The sequence below is a fragment of the Ctenopharyngodon idella genome, chromosome 11 (assembly GCF_019924925.1).
Source record: "Ctenopharyngodon idella isolate HZGC_01 chromosome 11, HZGC01, whole genome shotgun sequence".
NCBI classification, from domain to species: Eukaryota; Metazoa; Chordata; class Actinopteri; order Cypriniformes; family Xenocyprididae; genus Ctenopharyngodon; species Ctenopharyngodon idella.
In genome coordinates this window covers 18,426,525-18,442,988 of record NC_067230.1, presented here as the reverse complement: position 1 = coordinate 18,442,988, position 16,464 = coordinate 18,426,525, and the positions used below count along the sequence as shown (strand labels likewise).

Below are 16,464 nucleotides of genomic sequence, written 5' to 3'. Positions count from 1 at the left end.
TGAGGACATTGACGCATCTCAAAAAACATGTCCGCCATCGGCCAATGAAGTTTGAGCAGCTATGAAAAAAAATTGGAGCGCAACACACTGGGCCTATTTGACTCAAGGCCCTAGAGGCCTGTGAGTAATTCGAAATTATGCACAATTCTTTGCACACGCCCAATCGTTGCCTCTAGGATTGCCGCTGTCTATCGAAACGTTCATTAAATATTGGAGATTATTTCAAAAACCAACTTTGGAGAACAACTTTGGAGAAAAAGCTTTAAAAACCATTTATTTCCTATAGCAAATTGCCTGTATTGGCTGTAAATGGTCTTTTCCATCTACGATCGAGATGGTTACAGGCTTGCTAATTAAAACATTATACTTTTTTACGAATGTGCTTAAAGGCCTTAAAGCGCTTGAACCCTGATAATTGCTGCTCGCAGCTACCCAGCCCTGCATTACTTGTTTCTAACTAATTTTTAAGACTAATACATTCAAACTAGTCTTGCATTAACCCTTAATCACCAGAAAAACTGAGCAAGGTTACAACTATCTGTTCAATTCTCAGCCAATATTCACATGTATGACATTATTTTATGCCTAATGCTGATTTCAATTATGGCCAGTGACAGAAGAAAATGCAAACATGACCCAGATGTTTTCTGCTACATCTGTGGGTGTTTTACTACATCCAAACAGTGACAGAATGAATATATATAGCCCTACAATTGCATTTTTATCAAGCAAATAGCAGTTTTTTGGGCATTCAGCATCCAGTAACATGTTCTGGTGACCAGCTATACTAGTACTGCTTTCTACACAGAGCTTAAAAATACATTTGGCAGAAACATAAAATACTATGACTTGCCTGGTGTTGAGTTTGTCTTGTTGGGCTTTGATGTCTTTCTCGCTCGGGTGTCCGTTGTGTATCAGCTGCCTGGCGATCTGATTGACGACGGCCACACGTGAGGCCTGGTTATTCATTTCAGGCTCCAGACTCTCAAACCTGGAATGTAAAAAAGTCATTTTCATCACACTATCATCAGCTTGTTCAAGAACAGCAGCTCTGAAGAATAATGTTTTATGCTTGAGAAATGGAGGATGTGATATCTGACCACACTAGAGTGAGTTCAATCTGTTTTCGACCACAGGGAACATGCAGAAGTTCACTTGTACTGCTGTTCTCTAGCTGTGGCAGTAAATGATCCTAATTATGTTGGGTTGAGGAAAACAAAATTTTGATCTACTAAGCTGTCAAGCTACAGCCACCTAACTCGGAAGTGTTTCAAGCTTTTAAAATTACTTTAAGCTTAAAACTTCTTCAAACCTCAAGCTTTTAAAACTATCTCAAACTTAAAACCATTTCAAAATTCAAGATTTTTAAACTTCTTCAAACTTACAACTGCTTTAAGCTTTTATAACTACTACAAATTTAAAACTGATTCAAAATTCAAGCTTTTAAAACTATTTTAAACTTAAAACTGCTTCAAACTTAATGATTTTTAAACTGTTTTGAACATAAAACTGCTTCAAACTTCACGATTTTTAAACTGTTTTAAACTTAAAACTGCTTCAAACTTCACGAGTTTTAAACTACTCTAAACTTAAAACTGTTTCAAGCTTTTTAAACTTCGTCAAACTTAAAACTGCTTCAAGCTTTTATAACTACAACGGATTCAAAATTCAAGCTTTTTAAACTACTTCAAACTTTAGGCTTTCTCAAGCCAACATCAAGGTTTGTCATGACAAACTTTACTCATCTAGCTCAACTTTTCTACAACTTCTTGAGATGGCTGTGATTAAGGTTACAGGTTTTGTGAGTGCAAAACAAACTCCTGATTCATTCTATTACCTTGAAAGTTTCAAACATTCTGGTGGAATTCACTAAGAATCACTTATATGCAAACACTGCATTGTTTAGCATGTTATTCCTCACTTGTAAGTCGCTTTGGAGAAAAGCGTCTGCCAAATGAGTAAATGTAAATGTAAATGTATTCAATGACACAAATCAAGTAATGCCGCAAAACACGCACGCAAAATTAATGCAATTTGCATGCCACAAATCCCAACTGGTGTGATAAATATGTTCACAAAGATACAGACTTAAGCTCTCACCTGTGCTGAATGACCTCAAGGTCCTCCAGTTTCTCTGGGATCTCCATGCTGTTGAGCCACTGCTCTTTCTCATCGATCCAGAGTTCACATGCATCTGCCTCGCTAAACATCTTATAGAGCGCCAAGGCGTCCTGCAGGGCCTGTTTCCTCAGCCTGGTCAACTCTGAAACCTCCTTATAGCGTTCCTCGATGCCCGCCAGCCGCTCGTTGACGTTCGCAGTCTGCGCCAGTTCGGGAGGAAGGGATTGCGCCTGCTCGTGAAGGGCGTCGATCACTGGCCGATAACTAGCAACCTCAGATGACGCGTCTTTGTGTTTCCTGACCAAAGCTTGAGTGGAAAATTCATCATGGCCAACGTCAGCGGTGGAGACGATTCGGAGCGCGTCCAAAGTCCAGGCGTCAACATCGTCCGCGTCGGCCTGGAACTGGTGAAGGCTGCAGGCTTCTTCCAAGCGGGTTTTCCTCACCGCTGCCAGCTGTTCCAGAGCGGCCCACTGAGCTTGGACATCTGCAATACGCTCACGGATCTTGGCTTCACCGAAATGCCCAGCGTCGGCCATCGCTTGACCTTCGCGCACTGTGTGCTGGAGGTGACCGGCGCGGCCACTCATTTCATCTTCGAGGGCGCGATGTTGACTCAACAGGCGGACGGCGCCCGTCAGATCCTTACCGCAGTCGTCCGAGGACAGGATCTGCTCTTTCTCGCGAATCCAGCCCTCTTCCTCGGCCATCTCCCAGAAGAACTTCCAAAGGCGGCGGGACTCTTCGAGGCGGGCGCGGCGCTCGGCTGCGAGCTGGGTCAGTTCCTGGTAGCAGAACTCCATGTGGGCCACGCGGTCACGGATGACCTGAGGGTCACAGGGTTTGTAGCCTGCAGCGGGATGGAGAGAAGGTAGAAAACATTAGAGAGGGAAATAGGGACACAGATGGAGAGGACAGTTGGGTAAAGACACCACTTTGAATCTTAAGCTCTGTTTTCATTCTTTCTTCACTATTGTTGAGTACAGTGACTTTCAATTCCATATGCTTTTAGAAAAAGGATATTCATCCTTTTTGACCAATGCTTTTTTAGGCACTGCTTAAAGGAGAAATGCTGAGAAACGCTGTTGAAAGTGGATCAGACCGAGCACCAAAACACACTTGTAGCCAATCCGCAGCAAGGGGCGTGTCCACTCATGAGGGGGGAGGAGCCTGTGCTGCATAGCGTGTTTGTGAATTTAGGGGCGGGGCTATTAAGTAGGGGCATGTTTGTTTTGGTGACTTCAAATATCAGCAGCGTTTCTCAGAAATTGCTTACTGCACCTTTAAATATTTTTAAAATTATTATTGGAGTTTGCTGGGGATTATTCTACGTGTATATCAGGCAGTGTTTTTATTGTTAGCTAAAACTAAAGCTGGAACTAATTTTCATTAATTAAAATAAAGCTGAAATAAAATACAAATATTAGATAAAAAAACTAAAATTAGAAATGTTGCTTTGGCAACTAACTGAAATTAAATGAGTTTAAGTTTAAGTATTAAAATGACAAAGCTAAATAGACATAAAAAATTACTAATGCAAAATATTAATAAATACTAGAACAGTATTATATATATATATATATATATATATATATAGTAGTGAACATTTGAAGTGGATCAAAACCTTTCATTAAAGTTGTCCTAAAAGGACTTCTTAGGACAACTTTGATGAACTTTTTTGATCCACTTCAAATGTTGTATATAAATATATACTATAAATATACCAATATATAGTATATACTATATATAAAGTTCACACGTAGTTGCAAAGTTACTTATAAAGTGTAACCACAAAATGCTCTGAGATTTGAATGTGGCTCAAACGAGGATTTATCTCCATTTAGAGCACAGCCAGGGAAATTCATATTCAATATAAAACGTTCACATCTTTTCCATGACTTCTAAAAATTTATTACATATCCCTGATTTTTCCTGGCCTGGAAATCAGTTGTTAAATTGCTGTTATTTCCAAGTTTTCAATGACCGTGGGAACCTTGCAAAACCCAGTCTGGACGAGCTCTGCATGTTTCCTCCGAAGAAAAAATCTGAATCTGAACCCGCTGGTTTTTAACCAGGAATCACTAACGAGAGGTGAGATAATGTCCTCGTAAACGCACAAAACTGCACTATAATAAATGAGCTGTCTGTACTGGACTTTTTTTATTCTGAAAAAATAGGATTTTATTGGAAAAGCATAAATGTGAACGCATAGAATATCTATAAAATGATTTCTATGAATATTATGCATTATTTAAATAACTTCACAATAAAGTGTTCCTGATGCACTGAAGACACTAAACCAAATTACTTTGGTTGTAGACTAGAAAAGCTAGTATTTGAAAGGGGGCAGCAGAGCGCTCTTCTTACCCTCCTCGTCCACGGCAAACTTCTGTGCGTTGGCGTTGACGGCTTTGACGCGGTCGGCCTGTATGCCGATGTCGGCCTCCACCAGAGCGTGTTTCTGCAGCAGATCTTCCACCCCAAGCAAGTGCTTCCCATAATCCTGAGACAGCAGCAGCATCTGCGGAGGACAGCAGACAATCATCAGGATATGAAACTTAAAACTTCAGCATTTAAATTATTAGCTATAGAAAAGCTATGAGATTTTTTATCCTCATTTTCAGCTAAACTTAATCTCAGGCATAATAAAAACCATGCTATAGACAGCAGTATTGTATTTGCAATAATAATCATCATAATTCTGAATTTGAATATAGCTGCGAGCAGCAATTATCAGGGTTCAAGCGCTTTAAGGCCTTTAAGCACATGCCTAAAAGGTATTATGTTTTATTTGGCAAGCTTTGGCAAGCCATCTCGATCATTTACAGCCAAATACAGGCAATTTACCATAGGAAATATATGGTTTACAAAGCTTTTTAACAGTTATCGAGGTTGAACCAAAAACCTAGGACTAGTTCGACAAAGCAGGTTTTTGAAATAATCTCCAATATTTAACGAACAATTCGATGGACAGTGGCGGTCCTAGACGCAAAGTTTCTCAGAATGAGGAGTTCTACCATGTCGTGAGCGTGTGCGAAAAATCGCTCGATACACAATCCTTTACGCACATAAACAACATGAAGGCACCCCGCACTGGCCGATTTTTTTTCAAATTACACACAGGCCTCTAGGGGCATGAATCAAACAAGCCCAGCGAGTTTCGTTCAGATCAGCCTCCGTTAACCTTGTCTGATAGCTGCTCAAACTTCATTGGCCGATGGCGGCCATGTTTTTTTAGATGCGTCAATGTCCAGAGACATATGGCGCCTTGGACAAAGTCACTGCATGCCAATTTTCAAACAGTGAAGTAGTTATAGCCATTTTCAAGTTTTTTTCCTGTTATAGCGCCACCAAGTGGCCAGTCACCACGTCCTTTTTCACACGACCACAGAATGAGCTCTTACATAGATGTGCCAAATTTGGTAAAAATATATCATTCTTTTCATGTTACAGCCATTTTAGTCAAAGTGGCTCCGCCCACTTCGAAAGTTTTGGCGGCCCTTAGAGACCGTGAATTGAAATTTCAACTTTTTTTATGATAATTATTGACAATCAGACTCCAGAGGATCTTGCTGCTCTGGTTTGGTTCCGATCAGGAACTAGTTTGCAAAAGTAATTTTTTCAAAAAAATACCCAAAAAATTTCACGAACGACGAGCGAATCCGTCTTGAGCCAAAGATTCCAGCGATTTAAGACACTTGAGCCCCTTCTCTTCTTCTCACCTTCATTTCATCCATCCAGTCCATGATGTAGAGCATCTCCTGGAAGACGCGCTGCAGGCCGAGGTTCATCTCCAGCCGCTGCCGGCGAGCTTTGAGCAGCTCCAGCAGATACTCCCACAGGCGCAGCACGTTGTCTTTGCGAGCCGTGATTCGCTTGATGTCGTGGTAGTTCTCGGCCTCCAGTTCTTTGGCCACGGCGACCACCGCCAGCACGCGCTCCTCGTACGCTGCAATATCTGTCTCGATGGCTTCGTGTTTTTTGGTAGCTGCCTCAACCGCCTGGAGGTCGAATCCAAAATTGTCCTGCAGAAAACAAACAGGAATGATGAGAAAAAACATACTAGTTTTCATTGTGATTCATTTTTGTCTATTTGTTTTCAATGAATTAATCTAAGATTATACATCTGGGAATTTGAGAGATGCCAAATGTTTGGCTATGATCTTCGTTTTTGTACAAAAAGTTCAAAAACATGTTATTATTTAAAATATTTTTTTTCTTTCTCTTTGTCTTATAAGACTGTTTTGGGGTTATTTTGTTGTTGTTGTATTTAATGTTTTGTTTTTGTTCTGTATTTGTATGTATGATTAAAAAAAGCAAATAATAATAATAATAAAAATTAAAAATCAGTTATGTATATGGATGGAACACCCAGTTTTACCAGTGTTTACATAAACTGTATATTAAATCAAGAAATTAATGTTTCTACAAACTATCTTTCATAACAGTTTAGAAGTACAATTATTGTTTTGTTCATGTATGTTTAGAGGAAGCATAGATTTTTTGTGACAAAATTATGAAAAATGCTAATTTAATACCTTTATTTTCATAAAAACTAATATAAATAATAATAGCATAAATAAGTAATAACATAATAATTCATAATAAATATTAAAATATAAATAAACTTTCTTTTTTAAATATATTTTAATTAAATATCTTTCATAACATTGTTCAGAAATATAGTACAATTATTGTTTGGTTCATGTATGATTTAGAAGAAGCAGAGATTGCTCATAAAAATAATATAAATGATAATACAAATTTATAATTAGAACATAATTCATAATAAATAATATAATATAAATAAACTGTTTTTATATATATATATATATATATATATATATATTACACACATACAACGTTATGAAAATTAGCTTTTAAAGAAATAATAATATAAATGTACAATATAAGTGAGAACATATAAATATATTAGAATTAAATGTCTAAATATCATAACAGAAATATAAAACAATTTTACATATATACACAGAACGTTATAAAAATTTGCTTTTAAAGCCTTTGTTTTCATAAAAATAATATAAATAATAATAATAATAATATAAATGTACAATTAATAAATATTAAATATAAATAGATTTTTTTAAAATATATTATAATTAAATATCTTAATATAAGATATTTAGTTATATATATATATATATATATATATAGAAATATAGTACAATTTTGAATGCACTATTTTATATTTATACTTTGACATTATACTATATGTATATGTGTGTGTAATTATAAAATATATTATTTATTAAAATATAAAATAGTGTACAAACAGCTATATTGTGTGTCATTCAACTCTTTCACCACCAGGGGGCACAAACTCGTTTAAAATCAAGGCTGAAGTAATATTACGCAGCACATTTGTTTAGACAGCAAACGCTGTCAGATTGAACCTGGGAAACGAGGCGCTGGTTCTCGCTCAGCCAGGTCTCCCTCATGGCGGCCTTGCGGTCGAAGCGTCTGGCGAGCTGCTCCAGCTTCTCCTGTCGGATCAGCTCGGTCCTCAACGCCAGCTCGCGCTCGTGCTCAGCCTTTTCCAGACGCTCCCACGCCTGCGACATCATCACATCAACACAGAGAGTCAGAGAAAACTGATGCTTTTAACGTGCTGAAGTTACAAAAAATACCGTGGTTGTACTATAAATTTGCTTTTAACCCACTGGCAGATATTTGTTCTTGTTTTAAGCACTTAATAATGGTCATTTTTGCTTCTCCAGTAAATTTATCTTGATTTAAGACGTAGTAAAAGCGAGGTATTTTTCACCTTGTTGATGTCTGAGATGAGTTTGCCCTCTCGGGGCATGTACACCTTCTGGTTATTGGCCCTCATCTTGCTTTGGATAGTAAACAGAAGCACCTCCAGGTTGCCCTTCTCAGTGAATCTGTGGAGAGACGAGTTGAAAATCAAATTCAGTTCGTTCTAGTCCTGATATTTCTGCTGTATGTCTGTGGTGGACACTCACTTGGGCGGTTTCTCCACTGTCCGGTAGGTGTTGAAGGCCTGAAGCTGCTGCTGGACTCCAACCAGTGAGTTTGCAAACTTGCGGTTGTTGAGGATGATGATGGTTTGTTCAATCCACTCCAGCAGATCGGACGCCAGAGATTCATATTTCTCGATCATCTTCTCAGTCTCGATGGCGTTGTCAAGCACCTAGAGAAAACACATTTTAATGTCAATTCGTTTTGCATTTCCTGAAGGAAATAAAAGTCGCCATGCACCATCGTTAAAGCTGAGGATTTAGACTTTGATTCTGTACATTAAACGCCACATCAGATTTGGTTAAAAATATGCAGAAACTGAACCTATCACAGATCAGAATGTAAAACAGATGTAAGATAAAGACCAATTGCAATTAAGCATGTAAATATTAAGATAACGGTTACATTTAAATTAGGTATTTATTTTTTATTTAATTATATTTATTTATTTATTTTAATATATATAATTATAAATATTACATATTTAAATTATTATAATTTTAAATTGTTTATTTAAAACTTATTTTATTAATTTATTTTTATTTTATTTTAGTAGTAAAAAAGTTTAAAACTTATTTTATTTTAATAGGAATGTTTAAAATACTTAATTTTAATTGGAATATTTAAATATTTAATGGTTACATCTCAAAAAGTAATGTATTTATTTATTTTATTTTATTTTATAAGTAATATAAAAATAAAATAATATAATATAAATAATATAATGAAGTAATATAAGTCAATAAACAGGTAGGATAGAAGACCAATTGCAATTAAATATGTAAATATTAAGATGATGCCATTGCTAATGGTGACATTTCAAATAGGAATTTATTTATTTAAAAAATAAAACTAATTTTATTTTAATAGGAATATTTAAACTATTTTTAATAGGAACATTTAAATATTTAATGGTTACATCTCAATAAGGAATGTATTTATTTAATTATTTACAAAACTGCTAAATAAATAAATAAATAAACAGCACATTAGGAACTTATTTATTTTTATTTAATGTTATTTATTAATTATTGTTTTATTTAATACATGTTTTATTTTAATAAGAATATCTTATGTTTCTTACCAAACTGATCAACGAATAAATAAATAGCATACGTGACTAAAATCATCAAATCTTCTTTCACAGACAACGGAGAACCTTCTAGAAGTTTACGTGTTTTGAAGACTCAGACCTTTCCGATACGTTTGCCCTCCACCTTCAAGGCCTTCATCTTGGAGAAATAATGGTAGTATGTGACGACATAAGTGATGACGGACTTCTCATCGGGATGGTCTACGCTGATATCTGCAAAAAAGACGCCACAAGGTGTGATTGTGTGTTTGACTGTGAGGTGCAGAAGCTGTGAGACCAGGATGGACTTTTACCTTCTGGGTCCAGAAGTTTGGTGAGACCCAGGTGCTGCTCGGCCAGGTTGAAGGCGTTCTGCAGGTTGTAGTGAGCGTTGGACTTCTTCAGTCTGTCGAAATCAATCAGGTCTGGCCTGGAAAAATTAAAAGTATTAAGAGTTAAGGATATTAAGTTTGCAAAGCAGAGCTTTTGATTTAAGTGAACTGAAATTGGTACCTGTGTTTGTGAATGAGGGCATTGAACGCCATTCCATCACGCCAGCTGGTGGTGAAGTTGTGGATGTTGACGTTCGGATAGCTGTGAAACACAAACGAGAACGGTCAGACATCAGGAACACGAATATGTTGAAGTGTTTCATCTGGACATTCACCCACCCCGCGGTCTTCATCTGGCACCACAGCAGCAGGGCGTCCTTGGCTGAGCGTTTCTCTTTATTGTCTTCTGTCTCCACGCTGATGTCTTGGATCTGTTACACAAATGATAACACAAAATGGATGCTTTGTGCATTTATTTAATCATGTGATGAAAATGAAAACAGTGCTATTACGAAAGGGGTTTCAAAACTCGGGTCTGGGGAACAGATTAATATAAAAAAATTAAATAAATATTTAAAAAAATAATACAACAGTAGAGTATGATAGTGAGTAGAAAAAAGGGTTATAATGTAACATAATAGAAATTAAATATTTTCTATATAAATAAATAAATAAAAAATTGTTAAAATATATTTTAAAAATTATATAATATATATTTATATATAATAAAAAAGTTTAAATAAATGAATAATATATAAATATAAACAAATAATACACCTTAATAAAATAAAACAGTACAGTACTATAGTGAGGGGGAAAGTGAATGTAAAATATTAGAAATTAAATAATAAATAAATAAATAATAAAAAATTGGTTTAAGTACATAAATAAATAAATAATACATCTAAGAGTACTATAGTGAGTAGGACAAAAGTGTTCAAATGTTAAGTAATAAAAACTAAATATTTTTCTATATAATAAACAAGTGATTACAATTAACAATTTAAAAAATGGTTTAAGTATATAAATATAAATAAATAATATATATGAGTACAGTACCATAACAAGTCGATCACGATCACGATTAATCGCATTTAACAAAAGTTTGTAAATATATAATATATATATATATATGTGTGTGTGTGTGTATATATATATATATAACAAATATTTACAAAATTTTAAGTGCAATTAATCACGATTAATCGATTTGACAGTACTAGTTAGAATGTAAATAATATAAAGTGAATATTTTCTATATAAATAAACAAATAAATATTTAAAATAAAAGATTCCAATAAATAATAAAAAATGGTTTAAGTAAATAAATAAATAAAAATAAATAATACATCTAAGAGTACAGTACTATAGTGAGTAGGGGAAAAAAATGTTATAAAGTAATAGAAATTAAATAATTTCTATATAAACAGATAAATAAATAAAAATTTGTTAAAAAATATATATATAAATAAATAATACATCTAAGAGTACAGTATTATATCGAGTAGGGGAAAAATGTTATAAAATAACAGAACAAATAATATTTTACACATTTATAATATTCTGTGTACCTGGAAGCGGAGGATGATGGTCCAAATGAGTCCGAGCGTGAGTCGGTGGTTGCCATCGACGATGTCATGTGATCCCATGTTCTCCAGGTGCACCCGCTGCTCCTTGAGGAACTGCAGGGCTTTGTCCACGTTCTCCAGGCAGTGGATACGCATGCGGCCCTTCGTTGGCTTGGGCTGCGGAGAGATCAGATCATGTGCATGAATTCTCTTTATAATGCATCTTACAGTCAGTGTTCACTTTAGAGTTCACATTTAAACACAGCAGGAGGGCGGGAAAGGGTTAACAGGGATATCCACTGCAGAAACGAGTAACCTGACCCGTAAGACTCGGCGCAGCGTGAGTTAATGATGCAGTGGCTTTTGTTCCCGTCGCTCCTGCAGACAGGTTCATCGGCTATTTTTCTTTCTGACACTTTCGGGAAGGAAAAAAGGTCTCGCAGGAAAGGCTACGTGTCAGATAGTATGATATATTAAACGGCTCAGGAGGGATTGGGAATGTCCTATTTTTTACATTAAGGCCAAGTGAAGAAGACCATAGTGTCCACAATTCTTCATAACTCTCCAAAATAACTTTTATGCAGGAAATGCATGAGCTTCCTGGAGCTTTTATATTTTTAGCTCGTGTATAAATGAGTAACAGGGTTGTAAAACAGCGTCGCGCTTCAGATAAGGAGGAGACTTTGAACTGAGGTGCGGCTGTCTTGAGGAAACGGCTTTGTAATATATGGAGAAAGCTGCTGTATGATATAATGGATGAGCCTGAGAGCAGGGGTTGGGCGGCCCGTGTCCCTGGAGGATTGGCTATCCCATCATGCTTAGAGAGAGATGGCTCAATCACCAGATGATCCTCCGAGGACGCGGTTAAGGTGAAGTGACAGCATTTCACTAATGAGCTGCAGGAGCAGCGGGGCGGAACGAGGCGGGATGGATGTCCACCCTCCCTTTGAGAGGTGCAGGTGGTACGTTCCTTTCAGAGCGGGTCAGAGGACCTCCTGCAGACGCTGACACACACACACACACACACACACACACACAGAGAGAGACTGCAGTGCAAGGCATGACATCAGCAGTTTTCTATTGGACGACTGCGTCTGTAAAGCTGCTCTGCCTTTCGAAGCGATTTCTGTAAAAGCAGGACTGACTGTGAGCCAATCACACGACAAGATCACAGATGAAAGACTACACTGTCTGATAACACTGAAAACTACAATTACAACTTCTGTTCACTGAGGAGAGAATGAACAACGGTGATCTATCTATCTGTCTGTCTATCTATCTATCTACATATTGATCTATGATCTATCTATCTATTGATCTATTAATCAATCAATCTATCTATCTATCTATCTATCTATCATCTGTCAATCAATCTATCTATCCATCCATCCATCCATCATCTGTTGATCTATCTATCCATCTATCCATCTATCATCTGTCGATCAATCTATCGATCTATCATCTATCTATCTATCCATCTATCTATCTATCATCTGTCGATCTATCTATCCATCCATCTATCTATCCATCTACATATTGATCTATCATCTATCGATCTATCAATCTATCAATCTATCCATCCATCCATCCATCTGTTGATCTATCTATCTATCCATCTATCATCTGTCAATCAATCTATCGATCTATCATCTATCTATCCATCTATTGATCTATCATCTATCGATCTATCAATCAATCTATCCATCCATCTATCATCTGTCGATCAATCTATCTATCATCTGTCAATCAATCAATCTATCTATCTACCTATCTATCATCTATCCATCTACATATTGATCTATCTATCCATCCATCATCTGTTGATCTATTTATCTATCTATCTATCTATCGATCTATCAATCTATCGATCTATCCATCCATCCACCTATCATCTGTCGATCAATCTATCGATCTATCATCTATCTATCTATCCATCTATCAATCTATCATCTGTCGATCTGTCTATCTATCCATCCATCTATCTATCCATCTACATATTGATCTATCATCTATCGATCTATCAATCTATCTATCTATCCATCCATCCATCATCTGTTGATCTATCTATCTATCCATCTATCATCTGTCGATCAATCTATCGATCTATCATCTGTCGATCTATCTATCTATCGATCTATCAATCAATCAATCTATCTATCCATCCATCTATCATCTGTCGATCAACCTATCGTTCTATCATCTATCTATCTATCCATCCATCCATCTATCTATCATCTGTCGATCTATCTATCTATCTATCCATCCATCATCTGTCGATCTATCTATCTATCATCTGTCGATCTATCTATCTATCGATCTATCAATCAATCAATCTATCTATCCATCCATCTATCATCTGTCGATCAACCTATCGTTCTATCATCTATCTATCTATCCATCCATCCATCTATCTATCATCTGTCGATCTATCTATCTATCTATCCATCCATCATCTGTCGATCTATCTATCTATCTATCATCTGTCGATCTATCCATCTATCTATCCATCCATCTATCATCTGTCGATCTATCGATCTATCTATCTATCAATCAATCCATCTATCAATCGATCCGTCAATCTATCATCTGTCGATCTATCTATCTATATATCAATCGATCCATCCATCCATCTATCCATCCATCCATCCATCCATCCATCCATCCATATATCCATCTATCATCTGTCCATTGATCTATTGATCTATCTATAGTTCTATCTATAAGTCATATTAAGAAAATTATATATTTTTATTAAACAAATATTTGTACAAATTACACACACACACAGTATATATGAAACTGTATTATATATTAAATTATATATTTTTATTTTTTATTTTATTCTATTTTTATGATATATTTATTTCTAATTTTATATATATATATATATATATATATATATATATATATATATATATATATATATATATATATATATATAACTATACACCATATTTTTTATGAGACACATTTTGGCTTTTTTTGTGTACAATGCCTGCATCATGAAATTGCATAATATCATATCCACCTTATTTTCCCGGTAATGTGTCTGGCTTCCGGTGTCATTCGCTTCCAGTTATTTTTAGCAGTACAAAACAGCTCGTTCTGCTGCTTCATATTGCAAACTGCTGTTTCTTACCATATTATTTTAATGTATTGTTTTAATTATAAACACGCTGGTTTGTAGTGCAAACAGTTTCACAGTTTACTGCACTTTGATGCTCTTCTCGTTTTTTTCCCTAATAAATCAGAAGTCTCGCACATTCCCAGAAAACACCTTACTTCCGCAATGAAAAATAAGGTGGATATTGCTGTAGGCTATTCATAACCTAGAGAACGTTTTTATTTAAAAAGTTTGTGACTCTTTTATTCATCATCAAGAACATGTTTGTGATGAATTAGTGTTTTGTTTGAATGAACCTGCGCAGGCAAGTCTCGACAATAACAAGCGTTCAAACACACGGACAGCGGCCCCGCTGGTGTCATATTTACAGTCTCTGCGATGACGGATGGGCGCAGGTATAGTTTGATTAAGCAGATAAAGGGGAAGTACTGACTTAAAAGAAATTTATGACCATGTTTCTTCAAATAAACAGTTGTTATAGTTACACCTGAAGAGAAACGAAGCACAAACACAGTCAGTGCTGGTATCAGTGGCTCAGAAATCCAGCATGGGGTGCATTCTGGGTAGAGGTTTCTTCCTCTGGACTTGCCCAATACGTTTGTGTAAACCAATCTTGACAGGGTTTGAAACTCAAGCCACACTTTGACCGCTCGCCAAAGACAGCGATGAGTTTCACCGCCTTCAACCACAGACCTCGGTTTCAGGAAAAGACAAAGGAAGCACGAGTGATAGATCACAAAAATGACTAATTTTAGGATGTGACTCGTGGCCTTGGTGAGTACCACAGAGGAAGGTGTTTCCTTCGTTGGCACACTGACGAGTTATTTTATTGAGAAGCTTGGGAGATAGTGAAAGTGTGTGTGAACAAATGCTGCGGTTACATGTAGTATCTTCACACACACACTCACACACACATCAGTCCTGAATCAACTAGTCTTGATGTCTCATATTTCCTAGAGTAATTTCCATGTTGGTGCACTCTTTACAATAAAGCTCCCAAGGAAGTGTTTTTGCAGCGATACCAACCATGCTTGACTTCCCAAAAAACCTTTTAGTGAGAAGTTATCTCAGTTTAAAGAAAATGTTATTATTCTAAATAACCTTTTTCCACTTTAAGGCCCGATGAAATCTGTTTTATTTTTTTCCAAATTCCGTTTTTCCCGTTTAACATTTTTTTTGGACTCCATGTTAATGGTTAAAATAAAATTTTAGCAATCAAAAGGCATGTCTAATTAATTGAAATCATAAAAATTATATAATTTAACAACAATTTATTAAAAGTTTAACAAAAAGTTAATTTTTAGGGCCCTATGAAATATTTTTTTCATCTCAAATTCTGTTTTATTTTTTACCAAATTCTGTTTTCTGGACTCCATTTTAATTGTTTACATAAATTTTAATAATCAAAAAGCATGTTTAATTAATTGAATTCACAAAAACAACAACATTTATATATATACATATATTTAAAAAAAAATCATTTCTATGAAATGTTTTGTTTTTGTTTTTTCAGAAATTCTGTGTTGTGTATTTTAATGTTTCTGGCAATCAAATGAAGGCATAAAATATTAATTTACCTTTAATCATATGACCAACAATCTTTTTTTGTGAAACAAAGTGCTGCACAACAGATCGATCTTTGCTGCTAAAATTAAAACATGGAAGAAAAATTTTTATTATTTCTTGAATAAAATGTAATTATAATTTATTATTATTTTTATTATTATTATTAGTGTTAGTATTATTATTACATTGAGACGTCACTAAATTCTACTGTGCAAAGGTAATATATTTCTGTCACAATTTCTTTGTTAAACCGAACTTTTATTTTGAAGGGCTGCAGTGAAGACCGTCGAGTTTCTGTTTCTGAGTATTTATGATAGTTTTTCTCAAATGAAACGGTGAAATGCTCATGAAGTGACTCTCAGAGCGGCTCTGGAGATGAAGTTCATGCATTCATGTCCTCATATAGTGAGTCGGCGGAGGCTGAAAACACCGCGAGCGTCACGCGTGCTTCAGTGTGTGTGTGTGTAGTAAATTAAAACGCACGTCTGCGCCATTCATTCACACAGAGACACGCAGAACATGCAGGATTCATATTTAAATAGTGTTTTTGCGGTTTAATATTCACAGACACTAGTCTATATCGCAATTTGATTTAAGTGCACTGACCTACTTTTTATTTATTCATTAAAAAAATTGACATTTTTGCCTTTTTATGACTGGATTCTGCGAGTCTGTCCGCAT

The 16,464-nt window shown here is 35.6% G+C and overlaps 1 protein-coding gene across 3 annotated transcripts in view; it reads right to left on the bottom strand.

The window, feature by feature from the left end:
* The window catches only part of sptbn1 (spectrin, beta, non-erythrocytic 1), a 91,731-nt gene that overhangs the window by 16,932 nt on the left and 58,335 nt on the right, over positions 1-16,464 (bottom strand). For all 3 annotated transcript variants that reach the window (XM_051912196.1, XM_051912197.1, XM_051912198.1), the window contains 12 exons: positions 11,097-11,270; positions 9,865-9,956; positions 9,707-9,787; positions 9,508-9,623; positions 9,315-9,427; positions 8,106-8,293; positions 7,907-8,024; positions 7,536-7,694; positions 5,844-6,146; positions 4,489-4,642; positions 2,101-2,971; positions 854-991 (listed from right to left, as the gene is read on the bottom strand). In XM_051912196.1, coding sequence (XP_051768156.1) covers positions 854-991; positions 2,101-2,971; positions 4,489-4,642; positions 5,844-6,146; positions 7,536-7,694; positions 7,907-8,024; positions 8,106-8,293; positions 9,315-9,427; positions 9,508-9,623; positions 9,707-9,787; positions 9,865-9,956; positions 11,097-11,270 — 2,507 coding nt within the window. The remainder of the gene's footprint in view (positions 1-853; positions 992-2,100; positions 2,972-4,488; positions 4,643-5,843; positions 6,147-7,535; positions 7,695-7,906; positions 8,025-8,105; positions 8,294-9,314; positions 9,428-9,507; positions 9,624-9,706; positions 9,788-9,864; positions 9,957-11,096; positions 11,271-16,464) is intronic.